Source organism: Ursus arctos, unplaced genomic scaffold (assembly GCF_023065955.2).
Source record: "Ursus arctos isolate Adak ecotype North America unplaced genomic scaffold, UrsArc2.0 scaffold_23, whole genome shotgun sequence".
NCBI lineage: Eukaryota > Metazoa > Chordata > Mammalia > Carnivora > Ursidae > Ursus > Ursus arctos.
The window spans coordinates 37,032,526-37,055,402 of NW_026622908.1; the positions used below are offsets into that span (position 1 = coordinate 37,032,526).

General features: G+C 38.7%; 1 protein-coding gene across 1 annotated transcript; it reads right to left on the minus strand.

Moving 5' to 3' along the window:
• Positions 1-2,854: 2,854 nt before the first annotated feature.
• LOC113248891 (olfactory receptor 5A2) lies at positions 2,855-8,360 on the minus strand. Its single transcript, XM_044380786.3, has one exon. The coding sequence runs from the start codon at positions 6,606-6,608 to the stop codon at positions 5,652-5,654; it is 957 nt and encodes a 318-aa protein (XP_044236721.1). The 5' UTR covers positions 6,609-8,360; the 3' UTR covers positions 2,855-5,651.
• Positions 8,361-22,877: the final 14,517 nt, after the last annotated feature.

Sequence of the window (22,877 nt, forward strand, 5' to 3'; positions counted from 1 at the left end):
GTTCATAGCAGCATTGCCCACAATAGCTAAATCCTGGAAGGAGCCAAGATGCCCTTCAACAGATGACAGGATTAAGAAGATGTGGTCCATATGTACAATGGAATATTACTCAGCCATCAGAAAGAACGATTACACAACATTTGCTACAACATGGACGGGACTGGAGGAGATTATGCTAAGTGAAATAAGTCAAGCAGAGAAAGACAATTATCATATGGTTTCACTCATTTATGGAACATAAGAACTAGGAAGATTGGTAGAAGAAAGGGATAAAGAAAGGGGGGGTAATCAGAAGGGGGAATGAAGCATGAGAGACTGTGGACTCTGAGAAACAAACTGAGGGCTTCAGAGGGGAGGGGGGTGGGGGAATGGGATAGACTGGTGATGGGTAGTAAGGAGGGCACGTATTGCATGGTGCACTGGGTGTTATACGCAACTAATGAATCATTGAACTTTACATCAAAAACCGGGGATGTACTGTATGGTGACTAACATAATATAATAAAAAATATGATTATAATAAAAAATTAAAATTAAAAAAAGTGTATCAAATCAACACGTACATTTTAACACAATGTTATGTCAAGTATATTTCAATTAAAATTTTTTAAAATAAGTTTTAAAAAGGACACATGCTGAATACCAAAAGGAAAAAAAAAAGAACAAAAAGGAATAGTGAATTATGCTTAATTATAATTGTAAAATAAAGGTAAATCGAATGAATAAAGAAGACTACTGTCGGGGCACCTGGCTGACTCAAGCATCTGACTGTTGGTTTTGGCTCAGGTCATGATCTCAGTGTCCTGAGATTGAGCCCTGCATCAGGATCCATGCTCAGTGTGGACTCTGCTTGTGCCTCTCCCTCCCTCTGCTTGCACGCTCTCCCTCTTTCTTTCTCTCTCTCTCTCAGTTAAATAAATAGATAAATAAATTAAAAAATAAATAAATAAAATCTTAAAAAAAAATAGACTAGTGTCTTCATCAAAGATGCTTAACTAGCTAACACAGGAAAATCTCATGCATGGCCTTCTGTTGAAAAACTGCCAGAGATGGCAAGTGTGTGAAGAACAATTCCAGAACCTTCAGAGATCTGGCAGCCACAGACACCAAAAGTGTTAAACCTTCTGGTTTAACTTCTGGTAAAAAGAAGGACGGCAGGAAAAAAGTGGTTTCTAGACCAGATGGTACAGATAAGACAGCAAATTATAAAGACTATCTGTAACAGGATGCATGAAATGAGTAAAGGAAGGTTGGACAGGTAGGTTCCCTGAGATGCAGGACTTCTCAGAACCCACCTCTTTTTGATAAAGTTCATGGACAACTCCCAGTTGCAGCTCAGCCCCAGACCTTATCTCCAATTGTATTCTAGACTGAGGGTCAAGTTGAAGGGTGAGATGATTCCTGCCAGGCTACTTCCTTACCTTTGGGTTGTTAGAAAATGAACTATGAGTTTCAGTGGATGTCTAATATAGGGACTTCCTCCCTCTGGTCCACGTGCATCAATAATTTTGTTCCTTAAGCATTTTTTAAGATGAAAACCACCCAGCCTTCCTTTGCATAAGAAAGAGGTTTTATTAGAACAAGAATATTTCATACAATATCAACGTGATACTTTACACATGCCAGTTTTTCTATTTACGTTGACATTTAAGTCCAATCTAACACCATGACTCTATTTCAGAAGAAAATTTGTTTCGAGAGAGAGATGAAGCCTGTTCCTCCATGGGGTCTCCCTGGGTCCAAAATGCCTGTCTAGTTCTAGAGTGTGGTCCCGCCAAAGTGGGAGGTTTATCTGTCTTTCATCTAGTCTGGCAAAATGGAAGGGAGATGCTGCCACATCCTTGATAAAAGTTCCAAGCCGCGATTGCGGGTGCCTGCTATGGCTATTTCTTTACTTGTAGGAAAGTGGGGAATCTCACCCCTAGCTGTAGCCATAGCAGCATTGCACACAGAAGGTCTTGACCAGCGTTAGAAGGGGAAAGGAAAGCATGAGAAGGGTGGCAATGGAATAAAAGCCATGAAGTTTACATATAAACAGTTGGTTTATTTTCCCGAGTTATTTAGGAGATGTTACAGACAAGGAGACCCACCAAGAATTCAAGGAAGGTAGTCATAGATCAAGCTGATGGGAGAATGCTGGAACACATGTACATCTTCGTATATGCAGGACATTTAGGCTCTCCCAGATCAAATGTAGGTCAGAGAGATCCAAATCAGTTATCTGGATACAGGGAAGTGAATTGCAAGTGTTTCCTCGTTTGCGTGGATGATCACGGAATAGGCAAGCTCTGGATTTCTCTAGATTCATGACTAGAAACATGAAACTGTTGGTCTTTAGGGAAAAAGTTTAAATTCTCATCAGAACCTGTTTAATGCATCAGTCTCTAATTCCTGAGTATGTGAGTGAGTGAGTGAGTGAGTGAGTGAGCAAATCAGAGAGTAGTCATTTATACCTACCAAAAAATTAGGGGAATGTAGGTGGTAGATAGGGACAATAACCAGGCTTCTGAAAACTCTAAAAATTAAACCACAGGGGCGCCTGGGTGGCACAGCGGTTAAGCGTCTGACTTCGGCTCAGGGCGTGATCCCGGCGATCTGGGATCGAGCCCCACATCAGGCTCTTCTGCTATGAGCCTGCTTCTTCCTCTCCCACTCCCCCTGCTTGTGTTCCCTCTCTCCCTGGCTGTCTCTATCTCTGTCAAATAAATAAAATCTTTTTAAAAAAGTAAATTAAAAAAATAAAATAAAAATTAAACCACAAAATCAGATCGTAATAAATAAAATGTGTAACAGAGGCATTTTAGAGACAAAATATTTCCTACAACCAAAGAAGGAAATTTTGTCTATTAATTGATCTGTGAATATAGTGATTAGATGGGAAGATGGTCACTTAGAAGAGAAGAGGATGAATACTTGGGGAGAGAACGTGTCAGTGCCCTGGCCCAGAGCCTCAGCCTGTCTTGACTCTGTAGTTGGGCATACGTGGCACTGACACACATTACCCACTTTCTCTCCAAATAGACTTTCGATTGTAATTTGTTTTTCTATGTGATTTCCTCAGCAAGTCAAAGAATTGTGCCACTAGCACAAGTACAAGCTTGGCAGTTTTGTTCTTCCATGAAAACTAAAAATGGCATCTGGCTTATGCAGTTAGCTATTCTGAGCTTGGTAACTTCAGTCCATCTGAAAAAAATCATCAGAGGTTGCAAAGATGAGTGACACACCCTGGATTATGCTAATTTTACTAAAGTGAATTCATCTCCAGCTATCTGCCCACCCACCTCCCCGGGACAGCTGTACCTTGTCTTGCTTCAACGAGCTATAAAATGCCTGATTCTTTTAGTGCCAAAAATATTGTTTAATATATGTCTATTTATATGCCCCATAATAAATGTACTTATTTAGGAAGCTTTATTTAAATGTGGCTTACTATAAACCCCAGATCATTTTTGGCTTATTCAAGTCTCATGACCAAACCCCACATTATGCACTATATTTAACAATTATTAATGATCGTTATTTTCTCTTTGGTAATTGGGGAAACTGCAAAAGTACGTTGTATCTTCTCAATGCAAGGAGAAAATTTCCATTAGCAGCGAACACGTATGTGGCTGAACAAGAGATATTTTTCTAAAGATCTTATATTCAGAATCTTTGTTCAAAAAAATTTAGAGATGATAATAGATAGACCAGTGACAGCTCCATGTAAGCCCAAAGCATGAAGCATATTTTCCTTTATTTGTTTGTTCATTTTGTTCCAAAGACTTTTGGCATTAGGAGAATTTAAGATTAGCTACCAAAGGTAAATTGAAAGGTAAGATCTCAGTAAACTAGAGTCCAGAGAAGGAAAGGTGGAGGGGAAAACTGGCTATAAGGAAAGGCAAAGTGTCCAGGTAGCTGGTAAGAGTTGGCACAAAGGTAGCATTTCCATGTGTGGCCACTTCTATGAACTTGAGTTCTTTCCATTTTCCTAATGACTGCTTCCTATATGCAGAAGAAGCAGCAGAGGTGAGAGGTACAGGCATGCCTTTTAAGTGAGACTATTATGTTCAGTTTGAGTAGATATCCCAAAGCTATCTAATTTGCCTTTTTTTAGCACATTAACCTGGATTTCACTTGATTCATACAAAATTGACTAATAATATGAGCTAACATTTATTAAGTATTACAATACACCAGGCACTAAGCTAAGCTCTTTTCATGTGTATTCTCAGTTGTTGCGTCAATTCTGTGAGGTAGATACAATTATTATCCTCATTGTACAGATGAGAAAAAATGGAGCTTGTAAGTAACTTGCATAAGGCCACCTACCTATAAAGTGGTGGACATGAGATTAATAATGGCAGGTCTGATGACTTAAGAATACCTAATAAATACCTGAACAACTTTCTCTCTAGTCTCTGCTGACCCACTTTCCAATGTATCAAAGCTATCACAAAGATCACATTTTTTACCAAACTGGGGAAATACCTTCTATTTCTTTGGCTCAAATGGTGATAAATAAATATTATTTAATAATAATAATACTCACCTCTTAAGCGTTTGCTATCCACCAGCACTATTCTAAGCGCTCGTATATACTGAGTCATTTAATTCATCACAATAAGCCAATGAGATAATTACTATTATTATTCCTATTTTATAGATAAGTAACTAAGGCACACAGAGCCCAAGTAACTTGTCCAAGGACATACAGGGAGATACTTATTTATTCACTTATGACCAACCAAGTGTAGGTACAGCTGAATATATGTATGCCAGTTGTTTACTGGTGGTTCAAGGACACATAACAAGTTCCGAGATAATATGGAGGAGAAAAATCACTCTCTTCAATTCCTAGGCTAAATTCCATCCTAGAACTTATCACAAAACTGGTGAAAACATAGAACCTTTCCCCCAAATGACAGTATGCTCCTCTTCTATAGATTCCTAAGAAACTTTGAGTGTTGGCTGGAAAGCAGTTACTTTGGACTAAAATGACAAATCCCTGGCTTTACTTAAATCATCTCAGGGACTGCTCTTTGTATAGCTGATTGAAATAGCCATGAGGTTGTTCAGTCACTGAGGTCCTAATCAGAGGTTTTTTATCTCTTTTACCTTAACATATTTAAGGAGTCAGTTCTATACCCCCATCACCCACAGTGGCTCACAATAGCTGGATTCTCAAACCGGAGAGGGTATCTGCCTTGTGGTGCTCGCATGCCATAAAGGAAGCATGTTAAATTACATAAGAGGGAAAGTCAACTGTTTTTAGAAAAAGTGTCCCACTCCTCAGGTTATTATGCTATATATCCCTAAACTACCTTAAAAATCACCATCCTGAATGCTAGACTAACATTCTTTTCAGTGTTTTCCTCTTACAGACACAAACTCTATTTTGATATTCCTGGTTGTTCAGTCTTTGTCATGGTGAAGTTTTCTTCTAAATTGAGCATTTATAATCTTAGTATATGCAATGCTATTCATTCTAGAAACCAATAATGGCCAAACCGTTTTCCCATAACCAATAGGTAAACTAATTCGGGGAATATTGGAAAGGGGGAAAAAGTCTAGTCAACACAAATCATTGTGTAAATCAACTAGTCCAAAACTACATGAAAATCTGCACAATTTACCCAGCTCACAGCCTCTTTGTTAACATTAGCTTTGGGTCAGAAAAACAAAGGCCCATGAGAAAGCACATGCTCCAGCACAACTTTCTTCATGGCATTTTTAATCTCCTTATTTCTAAGACTGTAGATGATAGGATTCACCATAGGGATCACCAGAGCATAGAATATGGACACCACCTTGTCCCGGTTTAGGGAGTAGCTAGAACTGGGTCGCATGTACATGAAGAGACCAGAACCATAGAAAAGAGTCACAGCAGTCAGGTGAGAGGCACAGGTGCTGAAGGCTTTGGTCCTACCTTTAACTGAGCTGATCTTCAGGACAGCAGCAACAATGTAACCATAAGAGATGAGGATCACAAGGACAGACATCATTCCAACAACAACACCCACAATGAAGTTCACCACTTGGCTGGTAAAGGTATCAGAGCATGACAGAACCAGAACTGGAGGAAGGTCACAGAAGAAGTGGTCGATCATGTTGGGCCCACAGAAATCATGCTGGTAGACAGAGTATGTTTCAATCAAAGAACTGAGGAATCCACCCATGTAGGCCCCAGCCACCATCTTTAAACAAAGTGTATGGGAAATGAGAGCTGTGTAGAGCAATGGGTTACAGATTGCAGCATAGCGGTCATATGCCATGGCGGCCAAAAGAAAGCATTCAGTCAGCCCCATTCCACAGAACACAAAGTACTGTGTGGCACAGCCAACAAAGGAAATTGTTTTCTGCCCTGTGATGAGGTCAAAGAGCATCTTGGGAGTTGTGGAGGACACATAGCAGATGTCTAGGAAGGATAGGTTACTGAGGAAGAAATACATGGGCGTGTGCAGGTGGGAGTCCATCCTGATGAGGACAATGAGGCTCAGGTTCCAGGCTAAGGTCAGGAGATAAATCCCCAGAAATAACACAGAAAGGAAAAGCTTCATTTGCAGATGGTCTGAAAATCCCAGGAGGATGAATTTTGTCACAATTGTGTTGTTCCTTCCTATAACCATAGACCTACTTCCTGCATAAAGGAAAGAAACAATCCTGTGATCATTTATGTTTGATTATGTTTGTCATTATATGAGTGGGTATTTCCTGGAAGATCATGTAAACAATTAACACCAACTTAACATCACAGCCACCTGCTATGCCTTCTTCTTGGAGGAAGTCCGCCCATGATAATTTCTTGGCACTATTTAAAATCTGTATGCTATATATCTTGCTGATTAGAAGAGGGTCTGTCTAATGGAGTAGCGAGTGACTGGGAGTCAGTAATCTGGGTTTTGTCCTCAGCTCTATTCCTAACTCCCAAGGGATTGTGGAAAAGTGACTTCACCTCTCCAGATTCTCATTTTCTCAACTGAAAAATGGGAAGCTTGAGTCAGATGAGTCTCAAGGTTTCTTTAGATTTAGGTTTCTTATGGTTTTTTAGACTTTCTGACTTGAAAATATAAACCCAGATTAACAATAACATTAGGAATTTCTTGTATTTTATATATCTTTAGTATAAGAATCTGGAAAAGGAGCTAAACACAACAGGCTATAATATTTGACATATTCCATTTGAGGGAGCAACTCTAACCCATAATGAAGATAATCCATTCTTTCAGGTTAGAAAACTAAGAGAAAAAATATACACATATATTATATAAATCGCATATATGCTTAGAACTAGAAAATTTTTTGTAATTATAGAATAAGTTTTTACACAAGTAACTGCATAAAATGCATAAAAAGACCAAAATTTGGATGAACACAACCAGCACCATTATGGGATAGAAGGGCTGTGAATAATATCTCCATGGTTGGAGGAATGGTGGAACAACACCAAAGTTGACTGAAATTGGATGAGCCATGGTGGTCAAGAACAAAAAGAAACCAGTATTTTCTGAGCAAGAAAAGCTGGAAAGGGCTCATTCGATATTTAAGGATAACATTTAAGGATAGGCATGGGACAACCTTGATGTCATCAGGCCAGACTAGATTATCATTTTTAAGACAGGGAAGCCCATATACATTTTACATTAAGAAAGATAAGCTGGCACTGATATAAGTTCAAAATGAGGAAATATAAATGGGATGGGTATGAAAAGGCAGAAGTACCCTGGGGAAGACTCAGGGGTAAAATGAAAGTTGCTGAATTTTATCATTTTATGGAATTTGACTACCCATGCATGTTTGCAACCAACTGCAACTATCTGATTGTGTTTCGCTATCATTCATCATATTAAAAACTGTTCTACAAGAAGTTCTACTGCTCAACATCACTAATCTTCAGGGAAATGCAAATCAAAACCACAATGAGCTATCATCTCACATCTGTTAGGACGGCTATTATTAAAAAGACAAAAGATAAGTGTTGGTGAGGATATAGAGAAAAGTGTTGTGCACTGTGGGTGGGAATGTAAATTGCTGCAATCATTATGACAAACACTATGGAGGCTCCTCAAAAAATTAAAAATAGAACTACCGTATGATTCAGCAATCCTACTTCTGGGTATTTATCCAAAGAAAATGAAGTCAATATCTTGAAGAGATAGTTTCACTTCCATGTTTATTGTGGCATTATTCATAGTAGTCAAGATATGGAAACAACCTAAACATCCATCAATGGATGAATGCATAAAGAAAACTCGAGATAGAGTGCATGGATGGCTCAGTCAGTTAAGTGTCTGCCTTCAGCTCAGGTCATGATCCCAGCCAGGGTCCTGGGATCGAGACCTACATTGAGCTCCGGGCTCAGTGGGGAGCCTGCTTCTCCCTTTCCCCCTCCCCCTGCTTGTGCTCTCTATCAAATGAACAAATAAAATCTTAAAAAAAAAAAAAAGACAACTTGAGGTAGATGATGGTGATGATGATGGTGGTGGTGATAATGACGATGATGATAGATGAGAGAGAGAGAATGGAATATTATTCAGTCATTTAAAAAGTAGGAAATCTTGTCATTTGCAATGACATGGATGAATTCGGAGGACTTTATGCTAAGCGAAATAAGCCAGACACAGAGGGATAAGTTCTGCATGATCTCACTTATACGTGGAATCTAAAAAGTCAAACTCATAAAAGTAGAGTAGAATGGTAGTTGGGGGTTGAGCAGGAATGGGGAAATGTTGGTCAAAAGGTCCAAAGTTTCAGTTATTCAGGATAAATAAGTTTTGGATGTCTAATGAACAGCACGGTAACAACAGCTGACATTACTTTGTTGTATATTTGAAGGTTCTAAGAGGATAGATCTTAAATCTCAAAACACATGCACGGGCGCGCACACACGCACACACAAAGAGTAACTATATAGAGATGACAGATAAGTTATTTAGCTTGATTGTGGTGATCTTTTCACAATGTATACATATATATAAAAACATCAAGTTGCACACTTTAAATATATACAATTTCTATATATTAAAGACATCCCAATTAAGTTGTTAAAAATAAGTACGTACTACTCCTAGCTTTGTGTTTTCTAAAATTTTAAATCTCCCCACTATCACTCACTGACTGAGCGGCCAAAATCAAGAAAAGCCAAGACAGCTCTTCACTATGACATCAATCTATGAACCTACCAAAGAGGAAATAACATAAGTTTGGTGTTTCTTATCTTAATGAAATCTTCCCTACCAGAATGTAAGCTACTCAAAGGCAGGCTGGGAGATCTGTTTATTGATCTATTTATTGATTTGTCCTATCGCTAACCTAGAACAGTGATTGTGACATAGGCACAGTAAGTATTAGTTGAATGAATGAATTTTTTCACTGCTTATCTGCAGAAGCTTTGCAGAGTGTTTGGCTTATAACGTGTGCCCAATTATAATAATATAATACGCCATATATAACACAATCACAAACATGTATTCAAGGCGTATTGAGTACCAGGCACTGTTTTCAGGACTCGACTTATATTAACTCATTTAATCCTCCCTGGTAGCGGGTAGACTTACTCTGTCCCTTTTACAGATGAAATGCGGAATAGGCTATAAGTTATAATTGTCATTTGTTGGGTGAATGAGGTGGGAAGGAAGGAGCTGAACTTACTGAATGATTTCAGGCAGAAGAGTCCTGAGATCTCATCCTAGGGAAGAATTATTGGTTGCTTTCCTCCACTAACATTTTTTACGAACTTCAGTTTATCTGTATTTCCCACTGCTCTATGCCTGGTTTCTGGTTCAGTCAATTTTTTATAGTTTGGCCTTATATGAAGAGTAATATCTGCTTCTGGAATCCCTGCTCCTTTATTACCAAGTCTTCAAAATGGCCTTAGGGAGTTCATTATTTTAATGGGCATGGGTAGCCACACTTTTCCTCCATGTGGCTGCCCTGTCACTCGCTCCTGGGTCCAAAGTAAAAGCCTAGCAATCATTAGAACTAAACATTTCTGAGCACTAATTGTTCTCTGGGGTGATAAGGACAGGGACAATCACCCACTGCCAGAGTCTTATTTACAGTCCCCTGCCTTATTCTCCTCTGAGCTTTTCCTGGGTCCAGGAAGACGTCCTTTTGCTTTGGTGGGCAGCCTTCCACTTTGAGACCCTTCACTGAAAGTAAACCACACACAAGAGAGTTGGGTTCAAATTCTGGCTCTGCCATTTTATCTATATAAACATACACAAATTTTTAATTTTTAATTTTCTCCCTTATAACACTGGTGTAATAATTATAATACCAATCTCAAAAGGTTGTTGTGATAATGAAATGAGATATGAATAAGAATGTCTTAGCACAGTGCCCGATGAATAGAAATCACTCGATGAATGTTGAGTAATAACGTCATTAACTCTGTCTCTAGGGCTGTGGCCAAGACCTCTTTCCTATCTATTTGACATTTTATTGTGATGAAAACAGTTTCTCTGCCCTTTAATAATTTGGGTGCTACTTCCAGCACTGCCATGACCTGGACATGTGGCTGTGGGCAAGTCAATTAACCCCTCCCCCACCTCTCTTGGCCTGAGTAAATTCAGCTCACTTTCCAAGGATCCCTCAAGCTCTGAAAATCTAGAATTTTGAGACACTGATTTCCTGTTTTTTGAAACTTTTTCTACAGGAATAAAGTTTACAAAAAGGATTTAATCTGTTTCATGAAGATCAAGTTAGCAAACCTTAGTCGGAAAATAAAAATTGATTAAATGATAGGGCGCCTGGGTGGTTCAGTTGTTAAGCGTCTGCTTTCGGCTCAGGGCATTATCCTGGAGTTCTGGGATCGAGCCCCACATCAGGCTCCTCCGCTGGGAGCCTGCTTCTTCCTCTCCCACTCCCCCTGCTTGTGTTCCCTCTCTCGCTGGCTATCTCTCTCTCTGTCAAATAAATAAAATCTTTTTTAAAAATTGATTAAATGACAAAAATAATTGAAGAGAAGGGCCATATGCACCCCAATGTTCATAGCAGCATTGTCCACAATAGCTAAATCATGGAAGGAGCCGAGATGTCCTTCAACAGATGACTGGATTAAGAAGATGTGGTTCATATATACAATGGAGTATTACTCAGCCATCAGAAAGAACGATTACCCTACCCAACATTTGCAGGAACATGGATGGGACTGGAGATTATGTTAAGTGACATAAGTCAAGCAGAGAAAGACAATTATCATATGGTTTCACTCATTTATGGAACATAAGAAATAGCAGGAAGATCAGTAGGAGAAGGAAGGGAAGAATGAAGGGGGGGTAAACAGGGGGAAATGAATCAGGAGAGACTATGGACTCTGGGAAACAAACTGAGGGCTTCAGAGGGTAGGAGGGTGGGGGGTTGGGATAGGCCCGTGATGGGTTTTAAGGAGGGCACATATTGCATGGAGCACTGGGTATTATATGCAAACAATGAATCATGGAACACTACATCAAAAACTAAGGATGTACTGTATGGTGACTAACATAACATAATAAAAAATTATTATTAAAAAAATATCTTCTATATGAAAGAATATAATTACTGAGATTCTTGACACACAAGGTAACAGGCTGAATTTAGGGAAAGAAATTTAGCAACTGAGATCATTGAAAGAAAGAGAGGTAAGTGACTCCAAAAATAGACTGTGAAGGAGAAAAGTCAAGGAAGTTCTCCATTTAAAGAGAAGCATTTTGAATAATATTGGGGACATACCAGCCCAGGAGATCCCAAAACTAGGAGAGTCAAGCCCAACTAACTACAAAAGTGTTTTGATACTGAATTAAGATCCCAGATAATTTAGAAGGTAAATCCCTAATTATGATCTATACATTTTCTTGGGATTAGAAAAGCTGGTACATAATAAAAAAATTTTTTTAAAGAAAAGAAAAGCTAATAATAGGGGATGGTAATAGATTTCATCCATCACGACAACTCTGATCATAGTGATAATGATTACCTGCAAAATAACGCTGAGAAACTCAAGAATAAAAGGCAAATTATATATTATCAATGTCTGCTTTGGATAGGAAAATGTAGGGTGGGGACATTTGATGTATTTGTCAACCTATTCTATAAAAAATTTAAGAATGAGGAAGGAAATTTGCCTTATTAAATTTACTTTGATATAACCATAAACTTTCATTACCCCTACTTTAAAATATCAGATCTCATGTGTGATTAAATTTAAGAATTTCAAGCAGAAAGTTAAAGTGAACATCAAAAGTATGAAGGCAAACAGCACATAAAAGAAAATAAAGTTCAAATAGAATTACAAATGTTTAGGATGCAATTCTTTAAGACTCAACTCAAAATTTATCTCACTAGGATTCTATGCATCTGAAAGTTTGCAGATAGCTTCTCCTGAAATATGATTTGTTCTCATGTTCATTTACTATTTTAGCATAACTATTTTAATGAGGTTAATTGTTTCAAAGAAATCCCAGGGAAAAATCCAGAGGTGCTTGGCAATAAAACACAATCTTGATTCTCAAATTGGAGTTTGAAATGTTATTTCGGTTTGTATTTCTTCTAGTGAGGAGTATAAATGTCAACCGTTTATAGATCCAAAGTCTTTTCACCAGGCATCCCAAACAAAGATAATACACAAGACAAAAGTACATATAGAGGTTTTAGAGGTCTTAAATATATAGATTTACTTATATATAATATATATTTATGTAATATATATTCATAAAAGGAAAGACTGGAAGCTATACGACCTGAGCTCCAATTTCCATTCTGCTGCGGGAAACTAGGTTCTTGACCTCTCTGGGCCTCAGTTTTTCACTCTAACACAGAAAAAACTAAAGTGAAAGACCTCTAAAAACCCAAACAGCATGATTATAACCGAGATAACTGTATTAACAATCATTATCTGCACAGATGACCACTACTTTAGACCCTCCTATGGAATGTTGCTGCCACCTAGTGGAAGTATGCCTAAACTGTAGGGTCAGTCTTAGGAGGTGACCTCTGGGGACTAAAATCCATGTGAGAACCTAGCACTGCATAATAAAAAATTATTATTAAAAAAAAAAAGAACCTAGCATTGCAATAGTAATTGATTATCTTCAAACACATTATAAACCCACCATGCTCTAAGCACTGTACCATGTGCCCCCTCAAGTACCTTAGCTCAATACTTCACGAAGTTCAATTCTGGGAAAGAAACCAGACCAGGGAGATGGACAACTTACTAAGCATATTGAAAATGCTGAATAACACTAATGAACAAAGATATTTAGAGAAGAGTGATGTAACTGAGAATAGATAAGTCACAAGTTCACAGTCAAGGTACCATTGTAAACAAATCAGATTTTTAAGTTCTTAAAAAGAGGCATCATAACAACAAAAGAACAGTCTAGAAATGTTACACGGGTTAAAAGAATTAAAAATGGTAGTGTTAACACGTGGCATGGGTCTGAAGCCTGCCTATTTTCATCTGTGTGGTCCACTGATTTCCACTGATTTCACATCACCTCTTCCTTCATCTGTGAGATTCGGACGAATGTACCAGCCTGGTATGACTGTGTGCGGATCACATGTGAAACCTACATGAAAACCATTATGTAAAAACTATTCAAGTGGGACGAGTTATTGTTCTGATTTTTAAATTACCAATGTGTCTCAGAAGACACTCCTCCAGCTGCAGAATTCTGATACCAGCTTATTAGAAATGCGTGGTAATACATATTATTATTGTGGCCAGCTAACTATATGCTTTCATTAAAAAACAACTACCTAATGTACATGTTTTAATTAAAATGCCAACTAACTTGGACATAGTTTTTTTATTATGATGTTCAGTTAGCCACTGTATTGTACGTCATTAGTTTTTGATGTCGTGTTCAATGATTCATTAATTGCGTTTAAGACCCAGTGTTCATCATAACACATGCCCTCCTCAATACCCATCACCTGGTTACCCCATCCCCCATCCCCCTCCCCTCTGAAAGCCTCAGTTTGTTTCCCGGAGTCCACAGTCTCTCATGGTTCGTCTCCCTCTCTGATTTCTCCCCTTTCAGTTTTCCCCTCCTTCCCCTGTGGTCCTCTACTCTATTCCTTATGTTCCACCTATGAATGAAACCATATGATAATTGTCTTTCTCTGCTTGACTTATTTCACTTAGCATAATCCCCTCCAGATCCACCCATGCCAATGCAAATGGTAGGTATTCATCCTTTCTGATGGCTGTGTAATATTCCATTGTATATATTGGACACAGTTTTTAAAAGACTTTCATGTTTAGCAAATCTTGGCACAATAATTTTATAAACAGTCATTGCTATCACTGTCATTTTTTTATTATTTTGAGCTCAGCGTTACTATGCACAGTATTTGTGAATGATATCATACTTCTGGAAAATAGTTGAACATATTAGACTCTCTGGGAATTGCTAGGTAAGTCTTAAACTCAAAATGAATCATTAGGATACCTTTTATTCCTTTTTGTTGTTTGATTGCTGTTGCAAGGACTTCTAGTACTATGTTGAATAATAATGGCAAGAGTGGGCATCCTTGTCATGTTCCTGATCTTAAGGGAAAGGCTTCCAGCTTTTCCCCATTGAGAATTATATTTGCCGTAGGCTTTTCATAGATGGTTTTTATGAGATTGAGCAATGTACCCTCTATCGCTACACTCTGAAGGGTTTTAATCAGGAAAGGATGCTGTATTTTGTCAAATGCTTTTTCTGCATCTATTGAGAGGATCATGTGATTTTTGGCTTTTTTCTTGTTGATAAAATCTATCACACTGATAGATTCGTGAATGTTGAACCACCCTTGCATCCCAGGGATGAATCCCACTTGGTCATGATGGATAATCCTTTTAATGTACTGTTGGATTCTATTAGCAAGATTCTTGTTGAGAATTTTGGTGTCCATATTCATGAGGGAAATCAGTCTGTAATTCTCCTTTTTGATGGGGTCTTTGCCTGGTTTGGGGATCAAGGTAATATTGGCCTCATAGAATGAGTTTGGTAGCTTTCCTTCTGTTTCTATTTTTTTGAAATAGCTTTAGGAGAATAGGTATTATTTCTTCTTTGAATGTTTGGTAGAATTCCCCAGGAAAACCGTCCGGGCCTGGAGTTTTGTTATTTGGAAGGTTTTTAATCACTGTTTCAATCTCTTCATAATTAATTGGTCTGTTTAAAAAATCAGTTTCTTCCTGTTTCAGTCTTGGTAGCTTATAGGTTTCCAGGAAGGCCTCCATCTCTTCCAGATCGCTTAATTTATTGGCATAAAGCTGTTGATAAAAGTTTCTAATAATCCTTCCAATTTCATTGGTGTTGGTTGTGACCTCTCCCTTTTCATTCATAATTTTATTAATTTGGGTCCTTTCTCTATTCTTTTGGATAAGTCTTGCCAGTGGTTTTTCAATTTTATTTATTCTTCCAAAGAATCAGCTTCTAGTTCTGTTGATCTGCTCTACTGTGCTCCTGGTTTCTAATTCATTGATCTCTGCTCTAATCTTGATCAACCGCTTTCTCGTGTGTGGATTAGGCTTGTTCCTCTGTTGCTGTTCCAGCTTCTTGAGGTGAGAATATAAAAACTGCATTTTAGATTTTTCTATTCTTTTGAGTGAGGCTTGGATGGCTATGTATTTTCCCCTTAGGACTGCCTTTGCAGTGTCCCATAGGTTTTGGACCATTGTGTTTTCATTCTCATTGGTCTCCATAAATTGTTTAAATTGACTTTTGATTTCCTGGTTTATCAAATCATTCTTGAGCAGGATGGTTCTTAGTTTCCAAGTGTTTGAGTTTCTTCCAAATTGACAAGGCAAGAAACAACAATTGTTAGAGAGGATGTGGAGAAAGGGGATCCCTCCTACATTGTTGGTGGGAATGCAAGTTGGTACAGCCACTCTGGAAAACAGTGTGGAGGTCCCTTAAAAAAGTTAAAAATTGAGCTACCGTATGATCCAGCCATTGCGCTACTGGGTATTTACCCCAAAGATACAGACATAGAGAAGAGAAGGGCCATATGCACCCCAATGTTCATAGCAGCATTGTCCACAATAGCTCAATCGTGGAAGGAGCCGAGATGCCCTTCAACAGATGACTGGATTAAGAAGTTGTGGTCCATATATACAATGGAATATTACTCATCTATCAAAAAGAACGATTTCTCAACATTTGCTGCAACATGGACAGCACTGGAGGAGATAATGCTAAGTGAAATAAGTCAAGCAGAGAAAGACAATTATCATATGGTTTCTCTCATCTATGGAACATAAGAACTAGGAAGATCGGTAGGGGAAGAAAGGGATAAAGAAAGGGGGGGTAATCAGAAGGGGGAATGAAGCATGAGAGACTGTGGCCTCTGGGAAACAAACTGAGGGCTTCAGAGGGGAGGGGGTGGGGGACTGGGATAGGCTGTTGATGGGTAGTAAGGAGGGCACGTATTGCATGGTGCACTGGGTGTTATACACAACTAATGAATCATTGAACTTTACATCAAAAAATAAATAAAAATTTTAAAAAATGAATCATTAGGAGATTGTAAGTGTTGAATCAGATGCCTGGGTGCCACACTTGGTTGAGCGTTCAACTCTTGGTTTCGGTTCAGGGTGGTGATCTCAGTGCTGTGAGATTGAGCCCCATGTCTGGCTTGAATTTCTCTCTCCCTCTCCCTCTGCCCCTCCCTCCTGCACTCTCTCTAAAATAAGTAAATATATCTTTAAAAAAAAGTGTTGAATCTTAAATAAAATGAAAATATCTTTAACCATTGATATAGTAAAAATGGCAGCAAAAAAATTAACTTTAAATAATCTTAATGGAAAGAAAACAAAATGTCCCCTACTTATCAAGGCATTTGAAGACACATATAAATCAACATTATGTTAAGTATGAGTTTTCCAAGAAGACTTTGAACATTGTTTTGACTAAACATCCATGGATCTAAATTTCTCTCAGGAACTCTTAAACGGAAGATTCCAAAAGAAGAATCAAAGAGCACTCATCTAGTTTCAGGACAGTAGTGCAGCCTGAGAGGAGAGAAGTGATTCTGGAAAGAACCATTTTTTTATTACTTAAATCATCCTTCTGCCCAAGCCCAAAGGGGGTAGGCTCTTCAGACAGGGTAAGAGACTATGCTCGTGGCTAGGAAGGTTCAGCATCACTGGAAGTTCAAGATTAACTACTACCAGAAAAAAAAAATTATCAGCTTCATTTGAGCTTACTCAGATGTCCCCCATTCCAATTCTCATCAAAGTTCAATACTCTCGGTTTAAGAAACAAATGAATCAAACCTCTTCTTTTTCTCCCTCCCTCTCCAAACACATGAATTAATGACTTCCTTTTTGTTGCATGTCTAGCTTCAAATTATTTTTATTTGTACGTGGCCCTCCATAGAATAAGAGTCTTACATCTTTATACTACATTATGCTATACCAGAGTAAATTTTAAAATTTTTAGAGGAAAAAGCCCTGTATCTAATGTCTCTCTCAGAGAAAGATACCAGGTTTCTGTGGAAAGAGAATGGATTTATGAATGGAGGGGTACAATGGACCTTATCAACAGAGTCATGAGCAGTTGCGTTCCAAAATAGATGCACGCACCGTTCATATGCAGAGTTCGGTGTCATATGATCACGGATTCAAATATTGGATCAATCTCTTATTAGCTGTAAAATTTTGAGCAACTTATTTAGCTTTTCTGCATATAAATACATAATTCTGCTTTCTTGTGCAGAGTAGGTGCTCATCTCGTCCTCTATGTTCCACTGCTATCCTGAGGTCATTCATCATGGACTACCAGAAGCGATTTTGAATAGCCTTGGGGGATCAGAGGAGCTGGCCATTGGGATGGAGTTTAATAAGCATTTATCATCAGAGCATTTATATGAGTATCTGTTCTCCATACCACCCCAGAGATCAATTAACTACGAATATGTGAGGTTTGGGTGATCTATTTCTTTCTCTTAAAAAAGACCCTCAGGGGCAAATGTAATGAAACATCTCCAAGGAGAGAGGGAAAAAAACCTCTCTCAAAATCATTTCCAATCCCAGCTTTGAAACATTTTCAAAATGACCCCAAACGCAGATATTAGCAGATACCAGAAGAGCTTCTTGAAGATTCTCTCTCTCTTTTTTCTATTTTTTCCATCCACCTTTCTGCCCACAAACACACATTCTATGCATCAAGCGGATATTTTTATTTTTGATGAACAAACCAGCCCCAAGCTTGCTCTCCCAGCTCATTAGCAGGTGGGGGATTGGAAGCAGTTACCGAAGCATGACTAGACTCCTTACAAAGCAAAACTCAAGACAGGCATCAGCTAAAGGACAGACAAACAAGAGGAAGAGGGTGAGTGCAGTCATTCCTCTTTTACTTTTTGTCTTCATGCCCACATTAATCTTGCTTTATAGAGCACTTTAGATCTACAAGCCCATATAGATGGCTAAGGAGTTCTTCGGATTTGAGTTTTTCTCCATGTACCTCTCAATTCTGTCTTTCCCCAAATTCAGCCACAATCTTACCTTAACACTGCTCTGATGGGCTTCCTGAACTATGTTGGAGCCCTTGCAACTAAAAAGAGAATTAAGAGGGAATGAAATTTTGGAAGGAATTGTTACGCCCTTGAATAGAGCTCCAATTATTAGTAAGTGGTTTGAAAAGCAATTTGGAAGTGCTGTGATTGAGGCAGACTTTACACAGCTGATTTTCCAAATGCCACAGAGACCTCTAACCTCCAAAACCCTCCTTCTCTATTCTAACTGGTGGCCTGAATTTTACCATCTGAATCTTAATTCTTGGATTAAATTTTGGTGCCTTTTGAATGCTCACCTTACGTTGAAAGGGACTCTTTCATTTACATCCATTATTTGTACATTTGGATGAAGGACAGACCTGGAAGAAGACCTTGAGGGCATCAGGCTCCTGCAAGGGTGAGGGGAGGAGGCGTCATAAAGAGGACAGAGCCCAGAGCAGGAATGATGGGGAGATCAGATGATCCACTCCTACTCCCCAATTTGGCTGAAGTTCTCCTTGTCATACTGTGTGGGTTTTTTTTAAGATTTATTTATTTATTTGAGAGAGAGAAAGAGAGAGAGCTGGAGGGAGGGGCAGAGGAGAGGGAGAGAGATAATCCTCAAGCAGACTCCCCGCCAAGGTCAGAGCCCATGCTGGGCTTGATCCCAGGACCCTGAGATCATGACTGGAACCAAAATTAAGAGTCGCCCACTTAACCGACTGAGCCACCCAGGTGCTCCCATTATACCATTTTTTAACGCCATCACCAACTACGTGAAAGCTCAGACTAGGCAGACTTAGCACTTTTTGCAGATATTTGATAAAAGATGAGCTGAACTGAAAATCAACTTGATCATTTCCCATCACTCCCTGAGTGTCTTCTGTGTGCAAGTTACTGTGCTAGGTTTTTACTGTTATCCTGTCTTCACTGTGGCCCCAAAGACTAGTGTGATTTACATAAAGATGCAGCTCAGCGTCTGAATGCACTGAGGTCACCGAGCCTCCTTTGTCTCAGCTGCTTTTGATTATACTTATATGATAGGGTTCGTAGGGGGTCTAGATTCAGATCAAACTAGCTCTCCACCCAGTTTGCTGCCAGTGAAGATTTCTTTCTCTCTGAAAAAAAGAAGCACCTCATTGTGAGCAGAGTTCAGTGACATAAAGTGGTCTATGGGGCCCTGAAGATACCTTCCGTTTAATGTTCTAGGGTAAGATTCAGGGCATCCATGGGCGAGAATAAAACTCTGGATATGCTTTTCCTTTTGTTCCAATTTGTCCAGATTCACTCTCTGTTTCTGGGGATGGGAAATTTCATCCTTAAATGTGAAAGTCTCCCCTCTGATGGCAACATTCAAAAACGGACTTGCAGCTGACCCATCAACACCTCCCCCCCCGCCCCCCCAGATCATTAGTCTTCAACCTCACTCCCAAACACTTGTTACAAACCTACATGCCCCGTAAGTAGACCCCTTGTTTCAACCCACCACATGAGGGGAAGTGTTTTCAAATAGGACTCCATTCCTTAAAGAATTCTTTAAGGAATATTCACTGCTGATAGCAATCACAATCCCAATTTGTTAAGCAAAGATCTTATCTCAAGACCCGTGATCCTTTTGCACATTATCTTAAGCAATTCTCCAACAACTCTGTTAAGAAGTCACGATTATCCCCATTGTACAAATGGAGGAATTGAAACTCAGAAAGGCTAAGTAAGTTGCCCAACATCCCACAGCTGGCAAGTGGCAGAGTCAGGATGAGAACCAGGCTTGTCCTGAAGCCTGCCCAGAATCATAACCACCACTTTATTCCCCTCCTTGTACTGTTAACCTGAATAAAGGCTCCAAATGACCTTGAATCACATCACGAACCTCAGGTTTCTACCTGACTAAGGGCTGAGCCTACGTGAATGGGTCAAGGCTCCAGCAGAGCTGTCTCGTTTTGCTCACAATTTTTCCATGTGGCTCTACGTCTGTACTAGATGATGCCAAACTTTGCTGCAGGTCTCTCTCTTGTCTTAAAGGGGAAAGAATCGTCTCCTGATTCTGGGAAGTTACACACCTTTCACAGACCACTGCAGAGCCTCTGAGTATAAAGCGTAAAACCATACTGACAAGATTGGGATAAGTGTGCGGGATCTCTGAAATTCTGCACAACGATGGCATCGTGGCTTCGCATTCTCTCACTATCCAAATTTGAGGGTCTTAGCACTGAAAAGTCTGTAGCAGAAACCATTAAGAGGGAGGAGAGCGGACCCCAATTCCAAGGGCATCTCTCTATGTATAAACTTCAAGAAGAAAGTTAAGGTCAATGAGACCTTGACTGGCAATGGGTAGATATGAATTGATTTTTGAAAAACTAAGGATATCAAAAATAAAATGGCTCTCCTAAACTGAGCAAGAAAATCCAGAGCAAATAGAGAATTACTTCCCAAACTGTGAAGTGACTGACTTGGAATGGCTTGTATGATATATGGAATTTATAGAGGGTTTCTGTTCTATGATACAAACACCCACACACATATACATATATTTGCACAGGTATACATCAAAATGTTAAGAGTTCTTATTTCAGGAAATAGAATGTCATAATTTTCAGGTTTTTCTTTTCTTTTTTTTTTTTTTTTTTTTTGCATTGATCAGGAACTGCACATGATTTTTAGTTTCAACATTTCCGTTATATAGTGATCCAATTATTTACAGTGCTCACATACTGCTTTTAAGTTCATAAAATAACACTTCCATTTTGAAAAATAAAATGGAATTTATGAGGTTCTCTATATGTTAAGAAGTAGGTAGAATAGGCTGAAATTATAGCTTAAAAGACAGTTAAGGTAATTTCACTGATTTCGAAATTGTTGAGACCCGAGAAAGGATCAAGATATTTTCCAAACCTATAAGAGTCATTCACTGTGAGCCACGAGGCCCCTGTGACCACACTTTTCCTCCTGTGGGGACGGGACCTCAGCATCGGAGATCTGCTGACAGTGGGAATTCTTTCCTGATTTATAGGGATTGAGACTTAGTGTGGGTGTGTCAGGGGGTGATGGGAATTCTTATCCATGTGAACAGGATGGAATCAACCCCTGATCCTGAAAGATGCTTCATTCACTGAAAATTCTAAGAATTTGATCAAGGACACTTTGTATTTAGGTTTAAACAACAACAACAATAAACACAGAGTACTTACTATAGGTTAGATATGTCCTAAAGGAGATGATAGATAGATAGATAGATAGATAGATAGATAGATAGATAGATATAGATAGATGATGATAGATAGATAATAGAGAGAGATAGATGATAGAGAGAGAGATGATAGATAGATGATAGATAGATAGATAGATAGATAGATAATGATAGATAGATAGATAGATAGATAGATAGATAGATAGATAGATAATAGAGATAGATGATAGAGAGAGAGATGATAGATGATAGATAGATGATAGATAGATAGATAATAGAGAGAGAGAGATGATAGAGAGAGAGATGATAGATAGATAGATGATAGATAGATAGATAGATAGATGATAGATAGATAGATGATAGATAGATAGATAGATAGATAGATAGATAGATAGATAGATATAGATCCTAGTAAAAAAGTAAGTGCTATCATTATCTCTGATTTTACAGAGACAGATGGAATGTCCAAGTGACCTGCCCAAGATCACACCTTTACTAAGTGGTAAACCTAGGGACTGAATCCAGGCTGTCTAAATCCAGAGTCCCCATTTCTTAACAAGTCAATAGCTTAGAGCTCTGACTACAGAGAAATTTGAAATTGGAACTACATTAGTGTATTCAGATCTAATACGAGAGCACTTCTGTGTACATCTGGTCTAATCCTTTGGATTAAAAACATTGTAAATGTCTGATTGTTTCACAACTTCAGAGCTGAACCTCCATTAATTTCCCTGCTCCAGAATTGAAATTTGAATAAAGTTGGATGACTAGTTAATTTAGGGCATGACATGACTCATCTGGGAAACACAGAACTGTCCTGCAACTTTCACCTGGGACATGCTATGTGTCAGTCACTTTACATACTTTGCCTTATTTAATTCCTAAAACAAATATATGAAGAAGATACTGTCACCCATTTTGGAAGATAAGGAATTGGAGCCTAGAGATGTTGGATATCTCACCCAAAGTGACACAGCTACTAAGTGGTAGAGACAGGAGCTGATCACAGGGAGTCTGAATCCAAGGCTTGAGCTCACATCATTCACGCTGTACTATATAAAAAGAAAACAAATATTTAAGACAATGACTAAAATTGCCTTCTGAGAGAAAGAATCTTTGCATAAAGTTGTGATCTCCCCTCTCGTGCATTTTGTAATTTTTTGTTGACTGACGTCACCCATGATGTGGATTATCATTATTATGCCAGGTCTGCATCTTGTCCTCGTGGTCCATGGGAAAC